Below are 16,893 nucleotides of genomic sequence, written 5' to 3'. Positions count from 1 at the left end.
TATGGCGCATGTTTTACAAGGCTGTAACAGCATTCTAAATGAATAAGAGTAAACGATATCAGTGGATTTCAACCGAATACAAGATGTTATGTTGAATTCTTTTTTTGAACGGGGCTGAATGCTACTCGCACTATGACTTTTTCTTCCTACACATTCTGCCTGGTTGGTAGGTGTGTACTGCCTTTTCAGCAGCCTAAATTTTCTTTGACTGAAAAGGTGGTGTTCTCTCTCTCTCCCACACAATGAAAGTGTATTATCTATAGCCTCAATAGAGAGATACTTTGTAGCTTTTGATGTTTGGCAGGTGTGCCTTTTCAAAGAGAAGAGTAACGGCATTCCGCTTGATTGGAACACAAGAATTGCACAGGGGTTTCTCAACACAAACCATTACAGGAACTGGATGTTGGTGGGCGCTGCATTCAAAACACTCCATATCAACGATTTAATGGGAGCTGGCAACCTTGGTCAAATCTAGGGATATCTTTTTAACACCCTCTTTGTAAAATAGGCCCCAGTCGAGAGCTTCTGCATGCTACCACAGGAAGGGAGAGTGAGTCACAACTCGTCTGTAAATCAGGCGGGAAGGAGCAAAGACCCTCCTTGTCTCTTTGTGTTCTAGGGCGTATTTCTTAAAGGCACAGAAGTGATATGGTGCGCACAAATACAGTTTGGATATTACATTTGCCAGAAAAAGCGATTCCTCCTAGGTTTTCTTTTTCTCCCTTCGCCGGATAACACTTTAATGCAGGCTGCACGTCTAGACGGCTCGGGCCAAGTGTTATTAAATAAAGCATGCCGTTTTGAGACGTGGCCGCAGCTGGGAGGATGGTTTCATGTTGAACGTCTACTGTGAAAATGATTCAGAGTGTGCATGACAGAGGGGAGAGCAGACAGAATGCTGACAAGCTCTCACCTCCAAGCAAGTACATTTGGTTTACCTTGAGATAGGCTTAAACCTGGATTACTTAATGATGAAACAGCCACATCCATCCGCACTATGAGGTTGGAATAATATTGTGAAATTGTAAAAATGATGATTATGCCATTTTAGTGTAAAAGCTGTTTGAAAAGGCTGCTCTTTTGTTGGAATAGAGTTTTGGCCTGCCTGTTGCCATCACCAGGCGGTAAAATAGTTAATAGACCAATAAGAAAGAGAGTTTCAAACCTCTCTGCCAATAACAGATATAACAATAACCCTCATAGATATCATCCTAACCAACTTCCCCTCTAAATACACCTCTGCTGTCTTCAACCAAGATCTCAGCGATCACTGCCTCATTGCCTGCATCCGTAATGGGTCAGCGGTCAAACGACCTCCACTCATCACTGTAAAACGCTCCCTGAAACACTTCTGCGAGCAGGCCTTTCTAATCGACCTGGCCGGGGTATCCTGGAAGGATATTGATCTCATCCCGTCAGTAGAGGATGCCTGGATATAAAAAAAAATGCCTTCCTAACCATCTTAAATAAACATGCCCCATTCAAGAAATTTAGAACCAGGAACAGATATAGCCCTTGGTTCTCCCCAGACCTGACTGCCCTTAACCAACACAAAAACATCCTATGGCGTTCTGCATTAGCATCGAACAGCCCCCGTGATATGCAGCTGTTCAGGGAAGCTAGAAACCATTATACACAGGCAGTTAGAAAAGCCAAGGCTAGCTTTTTCAAGCAGAAATTTGCTTCCTGCAACACTAACTCAAAAAAGTTCTGGGACACTGTAAAGTCCATGGAGAATAAGAACACCTCCTCCTAGCTGCCCACTGCACTGAAGATAAGAAACACTGTCACCACTGATAAATCCACCATAATTGAGAATTTCAATAAGCATTTTTCTACGGCTGGCCATGCTTTCCACCTGGCTACTCCTACCCCGGACAACAGCACTGAACCCCAAACAGCAACTCGCCCAAGCCTTCCCCATTTCTCCTTCTCCCAAATCCATTCAGCTGATGTTCTGAAAGAGCTGCAAAATCTGGACCCCTACAAATCAGCCGGGCTAGACAATCTGGACCCTTTCTTTCTAAAATGATCTGCCGAAATTGTTGCCACCCCTATTACTAGCCTGTTCAACCTCTCTTTCGTGTCGTCTGAGATTCCCAAAGATTGGAAAGCAGCTGCGGTCATCCCCCTCTTCAAAGGGGGGGACACTCTTGACCCAAACTGCTACAGACCTATATCTATCCTACCGTGCCTTTCTAAGGTCTTCGAAAGCCAAGTCAACAAACAGATTACCGACCATTTCGAATCTCACCATACCTTCTCTGCTATGCAATCTGGTTTCAGAGCTGGTCATGGGTGCACCTCAGCCACGCTCAAGGTCCTAAATGATATCTTAACCGCCATCGATAAGAAACATTACTGTGCAGCCGTATTCATTGATCTGGCCAAGGCTTTCGACTCTGTCAATCACCACATCCTCATCGGCAGACTCGACAGCCTTGGTTTCTCAAATGATTGCCTCGCCTGGTTCACCAACTACTTCTCTGATAGAGTTCAGTGTGTCAAATCGGAGGGTCTGCTGTCCGGACCTCTGGCAGTCTCTATGGGGGTGCCACAGGGTTCAATTCTTGGACCGACTCTCTTCTCTGTATACATCAATGAGGTCGCTCTTGCTGCTGGTGAGTCCCTGATCCACCTCTACGCAGACGACACCATTCTGTATACTTCCGGCCCTTCTTTGGACACTGTGTTAACAACCCTCCAGGCAAGCTTCAATACCATACAACTCTCCTTCCGTGGCCTCCAATTGCTCTTAAATACAAGTAAAACTAAATGCATGCTCTTCAACCGATCGCTACCTGCACCTACCCGCCTGTCCAACATCACTACTCTGGACGGCTCTGACTTAGAATACGTGGACAACTACAAATTCTTAGGTGTCTGGTTAGACTGTAAACTCTACTTCCAGACCCATATCAAACATCTCCAATCCAAAGTTAAATCTAGAATTGGCTTCCTATTTCGCAACAAAGCATCCTTCACTCATGCTGCCAAACATACCCTTGTAAAACTGACCATCCTACCAATCCTCGAATTTGGCGATGTCATTTACAAAATAGCCTCCAACACCCTACTCAACAAATTGGATGCAGTCTATCACAGTGCAATCCGTTTTATCACCAAAGCCCCATATACTACCCACCATTGCGACCTGTACGCTCTCGTTGGCTGGCCCTCGCTTCATACTCGTCGCCAAACCCACTGGCTCCATGTCATCTACAAGACCCTGCTAGGTAAAGTCCCCCCTTATCTCAGCTTGCTGGTCACCATAGCATCTCCCACCTGAAGCACACGCTCCAGCAGGTATATCTCTCTAGTCACCCCCAAAACCAATTCTTTCTTTGGCCGCCTCTCCTTCCAGTTCTCTGCTGCCAATGACTGGAACGAACTACAAAAATCTCTGACACTGGAAACACTTATCTCCCTCACTAGCTTTAAGCACCAACTGTCAGAGCAGCACACAGATTACTGCACCTGTACATAGCCCACCTATAATTTAGCCCAAACAACTACCTCTTTCCCAACTGTATTTCATTTTAATTAATTTATTTATTTTGCTCCTTTGCACCCCATTATTTTTATTTCTACTTTGCACATTCTTCCATTGCAAAACTACCATTCCAGTGTTTTACTTGCTATATTGTATTTACTTTGCCACCATGGCCTTTTTTGCCTTTACCTCCCTTCTCACCTCATTTGCTCACATTGTATATAGACTTGTTTATACTGTATTATTGACTGTATGTTTGTTTTACTCCATGTGTAACTCTGTGTCGTTGTATCTGTCGAACTGCTTTGCTTTATCTTGGCCAGGTCGCAATTGTAAATGAGAACTTGTTCTCAACTTGCCTACCTGGTTAAATAAAGGTCAAATAAAATAAAAAACAGGTCCTTTTTAGTTTTCCCCTCCCCACCCAGACCACACCCAGACAGTCCTAGCAAAATTATTGCTTGAGAAATTGCTGGCTGTATTTCTGTATATTGAAAGTTACATATCTTGAAAACTTGATTGCTGACATGCAAAACATTTTGTGACTATATCAACAATGGACTAATGAAACAAATGCCAAAAGATCGTTTTTGGGGTGGAATTTTCCTTTAAATGTCATTACATCCATTTATAACTATTGTGTTATTCATATACAGTATGTAAATGAATGCCCCCCAAAATAATACTGTCTCCACATAGGGAATAACAGAATGGAGTGTTTAACATCAAGGGAAGTAATTGGCATACATTTATGCATGAAAATGCCTGCAATAAATTATTGAATTATTAATTTATTATGCTAAGTATTTCTATTTCAATGTCTTCAAATTTGAACACTGTAGAATATTAGGCAATTTAAGTGATGAACAAATTAGCTGGCCTTGCTACGGGAAAGAAGAAGCATATTGCGAGAGATTCCTGTTCACTTCAGATAATATGGGGCTTTCACTTCCTTGCTCAGACTATTGTAAAACTTCTCCACAATCAAGTCCATTGTATCAGTTGCTGTGTACCAGCTTGGGTTGGGTGACACTGAAAATGGTCTCATATATCTACAATGCATCTTTATCCTGCACATGGATAAACAGGGGTCATTTTGGGGTGGAGCTGGTCCCCAAAGATCCACCCTAAGATCATTTGGTCCGGTTGATCATCGAAGATGCAGGCCAGGTCAGTTCAGCCAGGGGATTTTTCATTTTTAAATGTAACCTTTATTTAAAATGGCAAGTCAGTTAAGAGCAAGTTCTTATTTACAATGACGGCCTACTCCAGCCAAACCTGGACGACGCTATGGGAGCCCTATGGGACTCCCAATCACGGCCAGATGTGATACAGCCTGGACTTTACACAATACTCACAGAAACACACACACATAATTACCTCTGAACTTATTTGGGTGGCCTCTTGAAGGGAAAAGTCTATGATTTTTTTTAACTAGGTCATCTAGGACTCACTCAATAGAATAGTCCATCTAGCTCAAGTTTCGTTTAGTCTTGTCACGGTTGTATGGGGGCCGCAGACTGGGGAAAGTCAACCAACGGAACTGACACTACAATCTTGTCATTCCAAATGAAAGGTCAAATATTTCATTCTCTGCTCTAAAAACTAGTCTGCAATGTTAACACAAATTAAAGTAAAATGTGCTTTTTTCTACCTGGTAAAGATAGTTGAACATTTTCAACATATTTCTTGGAACAACTAATTTAGTTTTAATTACGGAATATCATCAGAATACTGTTGACTGTATCTGTGAAAAATGTATCAGTCAATTCGTTAATCAATTAATCAAAAGTTTTCAGGCCCATTCATAGTAGGTCACTGACAAAGAAATTGGGTCATCACATTACAAAAACGCACACGCATAAAATAACACGCCACTTTGAAAGTTCCTAAATCATTTTCATCAATTAAAAAAGCTGATTTGTTTTTTTCATTGGCATGCACATTTACATTTTAGTGTCTCGTTTAGTCTCAGAACCCCCACTCTTTAATTTCAGATATAAATCACAAAGAAAAACAAATCAATATGAAATGGAGAACATTCATCTCATGCAAGACCTTGGAGGGAGATACAATTGGATATTTTATTTCATATCAAACAACTCTGTTAGCTGGCATTGGATGCTGTCACTGAATATGCCATGGATCAATATACTTAAAAATATGAGCAAGCGATCCTTTTTCAGGGATATATTACCCTTTTGGACTGCGTCACATTGTGTCCACCATTCTTAGGGGTCGTCTTACCAACATTTGATGCCAAATTAGCTTCTTCTGAACCCATTGTTTTACCATGTCCGTCAACCAAACAATTAAAGAAGATTTTGTGCCAGATAGCCTGACAACGCAATTAATATTCCCTGCTGTCTGCTATGTTTATACAAGACAAGAGTCAGTAAACATGACGGATTGATTTTGTCACAGGTGTTGGGTGGTAGTCACGCTTGGGTAGAGAAATAAATGAATTTTTCGACACGCCTCGGGCAGTCCCCCTTATTACAACTATTTATTTGCACCCTCTTAATGACACAATTAATCCAGCCTGAATTTGGAGGCACTATATAAACCGCTGTCTCCTCATAATCTGCATGACAGCAAATAAACTCCTATACTTGACGGGTTAAATGCTAGCACTTACAAATAAACTCCTATACTTGACTGGTTAAATGCTAGCACTTACAAATAAACTCCTATACTTGACGGGTTAAATGCTAGCACTTACAAATATACTCCTATGCTTGTCGGGTTAAATGCTAGCACTTACAAAAACTCCTATACTTGACGGTTTAAATGTTAGCACTTACAAATAAACTCCTATACTTTACGGGTTAAATGCTTGCACTTACAAATATACTCCTATGCTTGTCGGGTTAAATGCTAGCACTTACAAATAAACTCCTATACTTGACGGGTTAAATGCTAGCGCTTACAAATAAACTCCTTCTATACTTGACGGGTTAAATGCTAGCACTTACAAAAACTCCTATACTTGACGGTTTAAATGCTAGCACTTACAAATAAACTCCTATACTTGACGGGTTAAATGCTAGCGCTTACAAATAAACTCCTTCTATACTTGACGGGTTAAATGCTAGCACTTACAAATAAACTCCTTCTATACTTGACGGGTTAAATGCTAGCACTTACAAATAAACTCCTATACTTGACGGGTTAAATGCTAGCACTTACAAATAAACTCCTATACTTGACGGGTTAAATGCTAGCACTTACAAATAACTCCTGCTGTTGGTTTTGTAGCTTGTTCGTCGTAAAATATGTTCCCCTTCAGTTTATTTGCCACACAATATTGGTTTCGATGTGCATTCTTAAATATGTGTTATCGGATGGGAATATTTCCATCCAGCTACCGGGCAACGCTTAATAAATCCTATTACGAAGTCATTTCTAAATATATTTACTAAGAAACAATGCGAAAGTAGTCTATGATCAGTAAGACTGAGTTTACAAAAGATCAGGAATACCTGCTCTTTCCATGACATAGACTGACCAGGTGAAAGCTATGATCCCCTTATTGATGCCACCTGTTAAATCCACTTCAATCAGTGTAGATGAAGGGGAGGAGACAGTTTAAGAAGGATTTGTAATGCTTCAGACAATTGAGACTTGGATTGTGTATGTGTGCCATTCAGAGGGGGAATAGGCAAGACAAAAGATTTAAGTGCCTTTGAACAGGGTATGGTAGCAGGTGCCAGGCGAACTGGTTTGTGTCAAGAACTGCAATGCTGCTGGCTTTTTCACGCTCAACAGTTTCCCATGTGTATCAAGAATAGTCTACCACCCAAAGGACATCCAGCCAACTTGACACATTTGTCGGAAGCATTGGAGTCGACATGGGCCAGCATCCCCGAGGAACGCTTTTGACACCTTGTCGAGTCCATGCCCTGACGAATTGAGGTTGTTCTGATGGCAAAAGGGGATGCAACTCAATATTAGGAAGATGTTCCTAAGGTTTTGTACACTCAGTGTCATTGTGTGTTTATATACTATCTACAGATTGTCGTCACATGGGCCACAATGGGAATTCCTTATTATTCATATTCCTTGTATTATCATACATCCTTACAACTGGTGTGTCTGGTGTTAGTAGGATCCTTTCAAGTACATCCATTAATATCAATGTATACCTTGTTTATTTTAAAACAAAGATTTATGAATTGTCATTAGGTCATTGATTTTTTATGAAACATTGCCAGCTACAGTACAGTGTCTTGCAAAAGTAGTTCTTCAAATTGTATTGTGTTACAGAGTTGGATTAAAAGGGATGTACTTAATTGTAATTTTTTGTCAACAATCTACAATAGATATAAATATTTAGAGATGCCTTCGTTAATGATTTATTAAGCACTGCACGGTAGCTGGATGGAAGTATCCCCATCAAATAAGCTATGCTTATTTTTGGTTCCTTTAATCCCTCTAGTAGTGCACAGCCACATGTATGAATTCACAACTGAAAACTGTGAACAAGCGTGCACGTTCTTGATTTTACACACACCAGTGTGCATAAGCGAGACAGGCCTACATACTGTTTTTATGTACGCTCACAGAAGGCTTCGCTCCATCACCTCCTTCACATCATCTCCACACGTTGACTGCCGTGGCGTTGCCCAGAGAGGCTGAATGATCTCATAAGCTATTAGCCGTTATTAAAAAAGGCCCGGGTCAATAGCTGGTAACCGGTGCTACGATAGAGCGTTTACAGGCCAGTGCTGTCAACTGAACTGAAGACCAAGCTGCTTCTGCAGCTGCTCTCTAGGCAGAGAGGGAAAGTGGAAGGGCCTTGTTACCTTCCCCTTATTGAGCTGTTGTTTTGCTGTTGATTGTAGACCTCAGCACTTTCCCCTCTCCAGGCCCACGGCTCAGCACTTGGCAGGGTCAACCTCATATAACTCAGAAACTTGCTGTGATTTCAAGGCTAGAGAAATGTTTGTCCGCAAGAAGTTAACACAGGATCCACCAATGAATGATGATGCACCTCATATAGGAGAAAGCTAAATCTTTCTTCATTTTTTTTGCGTGTGGCACTTTTCTTTATTTCGAGCCGGTCGTGTTTTACTGTCTTGACTTAAGATGCTAGATCAAGATGGATATAAAAGAATGTGGAAATTGCAGAGGCCCAACTAAAAAAATATTTAAAAATGTGATCACTGGCGGCAGAATTCTGAGGCCAACGGCCTCGTATCTGATCATAAGACTGTTTGTCAGACAACCCCGATTCTCATTAGCACACTTTTCTCTCGTCCAACAGATCCGTGAAACCGCGAGGTTCCCCGGACGCTGGTGTCGGGGAAAGGTCATGACATAATTATGAATCTGCCGCCATTTTTGGCAGTAGTTAACAGTTTATGTCGGACCATGCGCAACGTTTTTTTTTACCGTTATCTGTGACTCTTCATGTGATATAGCGAGATCTGTTTCAGTGGGCCTCAAATTACGAGTCTTATTCATTTCCCTCCCACGGATGGGCCAATTCCATTGGGTAATGAATAAGCTGGCAGACAGGGAGTGATTTCCCCATCTCTCTGTTGCGTGAGCCTGCAATAGATTTCACAGATGCCATACGGTGGCAACTCATGCGCAGGATGCATTACAACATGTTATTTATTTATTTCTTAGGTGCTGCTTTTCTATTACTGATTTATGTGTTATTGTGCTTGATCCGGTGATGGGATTTGTGACATGAGGTGCATGAGACTTTTGGAACAAGGCCCCAGGTCGAACGGGTGGGGAGCCCTCCCGGATTCAGCCGAATATGGTGGGAAGCAGTGTTGCATTTCAAAAGCACAAGGAAATGACACAGTATATTTATTTTTTCACACCTGGTCCCCAAAATCCACTCTCAGAGGGGTTTACAGTAAAGCTCATTAAGCTGCATGGCGGGTTGTTGTTTTTCTCCAGATGTTAAGTAACATTTTCTTGCACTTGGAGCTCTACTCTTTCCTCTGGAGCTTCTAGCGTAAGACAAAGCAATGCCATTTGGGTGTTTGTCTTACAGGCATTTCGGCAGTGTTGGAAGGATGTTGTTTTTCCCCTACACTTCCTGGTTTCTGGTTTTGATTGTAGAGGGCCCTTGATGTTCTTGTGACTTGTAGAGATAGCGCTTTTATTGTCTAGTGGGGGGGGGGGGGTTGAAAGAAATCAGTGATGCACAGCATGTCGATATAAAATTGACGACCGGTTACGTCGAAAACCACTGGCCGACCAGCTTGATCTTGAGGAAGTTTCCAAAAGATTGATTCATTTATTTTTTTGTTTGTAAATGAGGGTGTTGCGTTCAATAAACATAGATTTCCAATCTGATGTCTTTATCTATGACCACAGATGAGAGAGAGAGAGAGAGAGAGAGGGAGAGAGAGAGAGAGAGAGAGAGAGAGAGAGAGAGAGAGAGAGAGAATCACATGGCTAACCGTGGCCCCAAAGGACCAGAGCTGTCAGTTTCTTCTTCGCCTCTTTATTTGCCACTCCTGAGCTTTCACTCTCTATTCCCTACTCCTCCAACCACGGGGTCCCCTAACTCTACTTCACTTGGCTGATGTGTATGCTTGTCGTTCAAGAGCCACATGTCTGTTATATCAATAGGTAAGCTAGTAAGGTAAGAGATGCATACCCCTAAAATAGTACGCAAAAGGTATGGACAAAGTCGAACGGAATCTTTAATCAGTATACTCAGCAAACTAAAATTTGTTATGTGAAAGTTCCCAGAACTTTCCCATAATGTTCTATGGTGGTTGTTATATAGATATATAGATATATTTTTCTGGAAAAAAATTGATGTTTTCCAAAACATTTTTTTAGTGTTTTAGGGATGCTATTATCGTAATGTTAGATAAAACCCTAACTATAACTTAATGGGAATCTTAGCTAATGTTCTGGAATGTTCCCGGTTTGTATCATATGGAATGAATTCATTCAGAATGCTCAGACAAGAATGTAATGACCAAATTTTGATGCACATTTGCACAAAAAGTAATGTTTGCCTCTTGGCAAGGTCACCATAAAAAAATGTGCTCATTTACATTTCAATAGTTTGACTTATAAAGAAATAGAAAAGGCATTTGACAAATGGGTGCTGTGGATATTTCAGTCTTTTTGACAGTTGGATTATTTGTACTTAATAGAAATGCAGAGGCCGACCTCTGGTCAAATGACACATTGGAGTAAAACACTTTCCCAAATTGATAAGGTGATTAAAGTGCTTTTTTTAAAATCTCGAAACCAAGGACTGAGCATTGAGTAGATATTAGTGTGTTTGTACTTCTTTACCCTTTTGGTCTAATGACACAACACTTTTAGTCCGCTTTAACACCGTCTCATACTCCCAAGGGTGCCAATAAAGACTGATTCCCTCAGGCGGTGGACATAAAGTAGTGAAATCTCTCTCTCTTCTCTCTCTCTCTCCCTTGACAGACAAGGCTATGAGGGGCTGGAGCAGAAGCTGAAGGAGGTCTTCACAGAGCGGACTGGCATCCTGCGTCAACTCTCCAAGACTACAAAGGAACTGGACAGCATAAAAGGCAACCTTCAGGTTAGAGCCCCACTGTTTCTTTTCTGACAGATTATAGTGGGATGTTAAAGAAAGGTGGATGGCTTTGAGGGCCTTTGGAACCATGGGGTTATTTCGAAAGGCTGTGTTTAAGAACTTAAAAAATGGTTTAGAAATTCAGCCCAGCCTGTGATCCACTTTTTCTCATCCGCTGTCCTGGGGTATAATGAGCCACTACATACCTGGGGCCTCATTTATTAAAAGCAAATAAGCAATATGTTCTGCGTTTTTGGACCATCCCTCCACCTGATATGACTACGAATTGAAAGTGGAAGTCCTGTAGTTGAGGTGCAGTTGTAAAAACTGGAAAATTACACCAAGGTGGAAGTGTTGAGAAATCTGTCTCTACACTCTTCGGGGGAAAAAAGGGTTCCAAAAGGGTTCTTCAGCTGTCCCCATAAGAGAACCCTTTTTGGTTCCAGGTATTTCTCTTTTTGGTTCCATGTAGAACCCTCTTTAAGGGTACTACATGGAACTAAAAGGCTTCTACCTGGAACCCCAAAAATGTTACTCATCAGGTTACCCCATGGGGACAGCCGAAGAACCCTTTCAGGTTCTAGTTTGCAGAGGATTTTTAATGATATGGTCAAGTGTCTTTTCGCGACAGGACGTGCATGTGTGGTGCTGATGGAGGATGTTTATATTACATTATTCTTTTGCTTCAGTGCTGTATTTGACATCTTTCAAATACTTTAGATGTGCTTGACTGACATGGCCTGGCTCAATGGAGCCAATGGAATAGTTCAAACGGTGCTAACCCAGTCCACCTGGAACTCCAGGCAGACTCAAGCAAACACTGAAATGATTTGAATGACCCAGGTCTACTTTCAAGGGTATCTAAGCTTCTACCCTTGACATCTACCACAGCTCGATGTCATCTGTTTTTGACATACAGATCCGCCAATGCTGTGTATACAGTATGTTGTATGTACATGTACGGTACAGCGTTACTCTTTCCTGTGAGCACAGTGCAGAATAGGAATTACAGAATTGGGGAATGACAGGTGATGAGAGGTAGAAGATGGAAATGTATGATAAAGATCATCACTCCCATAGTGGATGCTGTTAAATAAATTCATGAGAATTGGTAAATGCACAGCTTGGATGGAAGACCACGTAAACATAGCTAATCCTAGATCTTGAGATTCCAGTGTAATTTGGTTGTTAAATTGTATACTGCAGCAAGGCAATACATTTTTCTCTGATACATCTGTATATCGCCACTGATCGGGGCTGCAGTCGATTCCATTTCAGTTCTCATCAAACAAGTAGGGAATGAATTGAATTGAACAAATAGATTGAAAAAGACGTTAGGTTGTATGAGTATTTTCAGTCCAAATTCTACTTTCAACATCCTGTGTCCCACAGAGAACCAGCAGACACATATGTCTCTCAGATGTTAGCCAGTGTACCGTTGTCACATAGTCAGTCTTGAATGGAATCTCTTTTGCCAAATTTGGTGGCAGTGGTCCCTTGGGTTTGTCTGGGCCACTTTGTTCTTTTTAGTGGGCTTGGATGGCTGTAGCCCCTCTGACTGATTTGGAGGGCTGGAACAGTCAGAGTCAGGGGGTCAATTTCATTTCAGTTTTAATCAATGACTTCTCAATTACACCCTGTGAACTTGTATGACATGTAACCTGGTGTCACGTCTACTCCCCTATCTGGCAATTGTTGTCGCCAGTTTACTCATTATTACGCACACCTGCCACCATTGTGGCGCGCACCTGTGCCTCATGAGACTCACCTGGACTCCATCACCTTCCTGATTACCTCCTCTATATCTGTCACTCCCTTTGGTTCTCCCTTTGCGTATCCGGTACGCATCACCAAAGGGAAACAACAGGGATTTCTTTGTGCGTTTTTACTGGTGACGTCGGGTCCAAGGGAAGCTGCCGATGCAAAAGGGGATGCCTCAGCTGTCTCGTCAGGCTTCCATGCCTCAGCTGGCTCGACAGGTTCTCAAGCCTCGGCTGGCTCGTCAGGCTTCCATGCCTCAGCTGTCTCGTCAGGCTTCCATGCCTCAGCTGGCTCGATAGGTTCTCAAGCCTCGGCTGGCTCGTCAGGCTTCCATGCCTCAGCTGGCTCGATAGGTTCTCAAGCCTCGGCTGGCTCGTCAGGCTTCCATGCCTCAGCTGGCTCGATAGGTTCTCAAGCCTCGGCTGGCTCGTCAGGCTTCCATGCCTCAGCTGGCTCGATAGGTTCTCAAGCCTCGGTTGGCTCGTCAGGCTTCCATTGCCGAAGCTACCGAGGATGCCTCAGCTAGCTCATCAGGCTTCCATGCCTCAGCTGGCTTGACAGGTTCTCAAGCCTTGGTTGACTCATCAGGCTTCCATGCCTCAGCTGGCTCGTCAGGCTCCCATGCCTCAGCTGGCTCTACAGGTTCCCGCGCCTCAGCTGGCTCTACAGGTTCCCGCGCCTCAGCTGACTCTACAGGTTCCCGCACCTCAGCTGAGTCTACAGGTTCCTGCATCTCAGCAGAAGTGTCTGGCCCGCTCCTGGTAGTCGGGACCGTCCCTCTGGTCAGTGTCCTGCGGCAGGAGCCGCGTGTCAGGGAGGGGGTACTGTCACGTCTACTCCCACTCCCCCTCTGTGGCACTCGTTGTTGCCAGTTTACTCATTATTATGCACACCTGCCACCATCGTTATGCGCACCTGCATGAGACTCACCTGGACTCCATCACTTTCCTGATTACCTCTCCTATATCTGTCACTCCCTTTGGTTCTTTCCCCAGGCATTATTGATTCTGTTCCTGTGTTAAATGTCTGTACACTACTACACTACTTTTGTTCTATGTTTCTTTTAATTATTAAATTCCCTCCCTGTACTTGTTTCCCGACTCCTAGTGTACCCGTTACACCCTGGCCAGCATGGGTTCATGGTGTTGTCCTCCTGACAGTTTTTGGTGGCATTCATTGTCCCTTGGTCGGGTCTGGCTGGCACTGTGTGTCTGTCTAAGCTACCACTGTCCTCGGGGCAGGCTTTGATTTTAGTTAGCTACTGCACATTATGTGCAGACTTGGATGGCAGTGTCCCCAGTGCCTTGTACAAATGTACCGGGCAAAGCAGGTGGTGGGAGATGAAGGGAGAAGCGAGGGGGGATGGATCTCTTATTAAAAAGGGGGGGAAACAATCAACCGTAACTTTTTATAATAATCCATTATGTATGTGTAACTGAGTAACCTTTCTGGTGGGGATTTACTGACCTAAGTGTTTATTATTTTAATTAGACATCCCTTGGGTGCTGGGTCAACCCTTCATAATTAAACTTTGTCTGATAGAGCTTTGATTCTTGGCAGTTGCTCTGTGGTGTGCAAGTATAGGGTTTAATGGGGGCCATTCCTTTGCACCCCAACTGCTTATGGAGGTACCCTGGTTTGTTATGGTAGTGTCAGCACCTCTCTAAATCGAATCCAGATGGGATGCACCCAGATTAAAGTTTTTGTGATACAGAAATATGTTTTTTTTCTGAATGTGTCTTCTTATTATTATACTGAAGCACATTTTTAAAACTGTTCTGTAATCTCGCAGAGCTGCAATTATTGAACTCCAATTATTGTGTTTATGGAAATGAGAATCAAATGTATTATTAACAAGATACTGTACCACTTGAATTTTCTATAATTGTATTCAAAAGTTTCTCTGCCAGAGTTTTCTTCCCCAAAAAGTGTCAGATTCATAATTACACTCCAACCTGAATATAACCTATATGAGTTCCTACAAGCTTATAAATAAACCACAACTTGTTGTATCACAATAAGTATTTTCGACTACCCTCGTAAAAGCATACACATCAATCTATGAGGGGTTACACAATATGGACGAAAAAGAATCATCATTATTCGCATCTTTTTTTGCCTGAGAATAGACTGTAGGACAGCTTGGAGCAACATGTGCATTTACACTCGAAAGGAGCACTGTTGTTTTCTTTCCGTTCCTACTGTATGAGAGCTTTGAATCAGCTCCTTCACTTTGGAGTGTTGGAGTGAGACTGTGAGTGGTCATATAATAAACCAATTTCTCTTGTGAGACTGAAATGCTCTCCTTCCTCATTTCTAGACACTGAAAAATGATGACTCCGTGACCAAGAAGGATGTCCAGAGAATCCTGGAACTCAGCCACAAGCAGAGGTAGCTCTAACCTTCTTAACCATTTGCTATTGCACATTGCTACCACATGGATTATTTTGAAGAGCAACATTACTTTTAATTACTTCTATGGTGCAAGCACAATGTGATTTTACCTGCAATTCAGCCTTTGCTATACACAGTATATACTTATACCCTACTGCTTTATACATTGCAAACCAACATATCAACAACACATGACAATCATAAACAAACCATTAAACAATGTTTTATTGGAGCAATGGCTCCTGGTCCACAGACAATTTGTGCAGCCACCTGCGTTCCACTTTAAATCAGATTAATCCTGCATTTGATTCGTTCCATTGCCAAGAATGTTTATCAAATGACTTCCTCACGAGATATCCAGGCAACTGAGTTATGGAAAATCATTTGTTTTTGACACCTTTCAATCATGTTTTTGATTGCTTTGGGGGGAGTAATAACTAGCAACTCTTCTAATGTGAAACCATGGTAGCCACATCCTCAAGTCAACACATGTCGGAAAATTTACAAGATGCTGTCATTCCAGGTTTAGAAATGTTATTTAATTAAGACACTGTCGCCTTTATAAAAGCTGAAAACAGACATATTGTAGTCAGCAACATGAAAAAACACAAACGTTAACCCTCGTCCTTACCACCACCTTTGACCTAATCGTGTACATAACCAATTACTATATTTAAACTGCAAATATACAGACAACTTGAGGGGCCAATGAAATATACAGAGGGGTGGGGGAAGACAGTACTACAAGTCAAACATTCTGTCCGGTTTACTTTTGTGCTCTGGTTAATAAAGTAAATACTGCCTTCCCACAAATACCCATAATGGGTTATGCACTATTTTATTCACAGTCCAGTGCTGTGTTGCCTGAGGAAAATGTCACTCAGAATAATTTTGGGTTGTTTGTAGCCCATAGGCAAATGTCTCTAAATATCGGTGAAGCGTATTTACAGCACCAAATGTGGTTGGGCCCTCCTTAAATGTCAACCTCAAATTCATTCCACGCTAACTTCTTAAAAATGGTTCTGTCTCCACTTAAAACGTCATAGTGCTGGTTTTAGGGTGAGATCAGAAAAATGAAATCCCAAGTAGCGGAAAAGAAAAATGTTTGCTTGACTGGGCTCATGCCAACAGACACAACCATTGGCATGTGAAATACGACAGGGCATCGCAGTAGTGAAGAGAGACTTTTCCTTCTGAGATTGACACACAGTGCTGTTGACTGCAGATGCTGCTCCTCGACTGCACAATTGATAGACCATGACCATGTCATATGTAGTTAAACTCTAAACCTACACTAAGCCCAGTCAAAGGGAATAATTCTTTGCTGCTGTAATCGTATACCGGCATTCTGGATTTAAGTTTGGTATTTCGTCACGCATTCTATCACAAATGTTTGGTAGCAAAAATAAGCATGAATTGATTTGATGATTTTTATCCTATTCAGTGCTCAGTCAGTCAGTCAGTGCTTGAGATACTATTACTATTGCCTCGCCACTGCGAGAAGTCAGAGAAGAGTTGGAGAGGAGAAGGATAGGTGCTAACTGCGTGTTTTTCACCTTTCCTCTCAACAGGGAAGAGATGAAGTCCCTCCAGACTGCATTGCAGAAGCAGCTGGACGAGGCAACGGAAGAAGCCGAGAAACAGCAGGCCACAGTGAGTAGGAGCCCTTGGTACATCTCACTCCTCTAACCTCCCCCTTGTCACCTGT

The 16,893-nt window shown here is 42.3% G+C and overlaps 1 protein-coding gene across 3 annotated transcripts in view; it reads left to right on the top strand.

Annotated features, from left to right (window-relative positions):
• The window catches only part of LOC109872740 (leucine zipper protein 2-like), a 187,905-nt gene that overhangs the window by 98,004 nt on the left and 73,008 nt on the right, over nucleotides 1-16,893 (top strand). For all 3 annotated transcript variants that reach the window (XR_004206054.1, XM_031808604.1, XM_031808610.1), the window contains exons 2-4: nucleotides 10,919-11,036; nucleotides 15,112-15,182; nucleotides 16,757-16,838. Coding sequence is in view for 2 of the 3 variants with exons in the window: in XM_031808604.1 (XP_031664464.1) it covers nucleotides 10,919-11,036; nucleotides 15,112-15,182; nucleotides 16,757-16,838 (271 nt within the window). In the remaining variant the exon portion in view is untranslated. The remainder of the gene's footprint in view (nucleotides 1-10,918; nucleotides 11,037-15,111; nucleotides 15,183-16,756; nucleotides 16,839-16,893) is intronic.

This window comes from Oncorhynchus kisutch, linkage group LG3, assembly GCF_002021735.2.
Source record: "Oncorhynchus kisutch isolate 150728-3 linkage group LG3, Okis_V2, whole genome shotgun sequence".
NCBI lineage: Eukaryota > Metazoa > Chordata > Actinopteri > Salmoniformes > Salmonidae > Oncorhynchus > Oncorhynchus kisutch.
The sequence above is the reverse complement of the archived record's forward strand: the minus strand, read 5'-3'. Positions and strand labels throughout refer to the sequence as shown.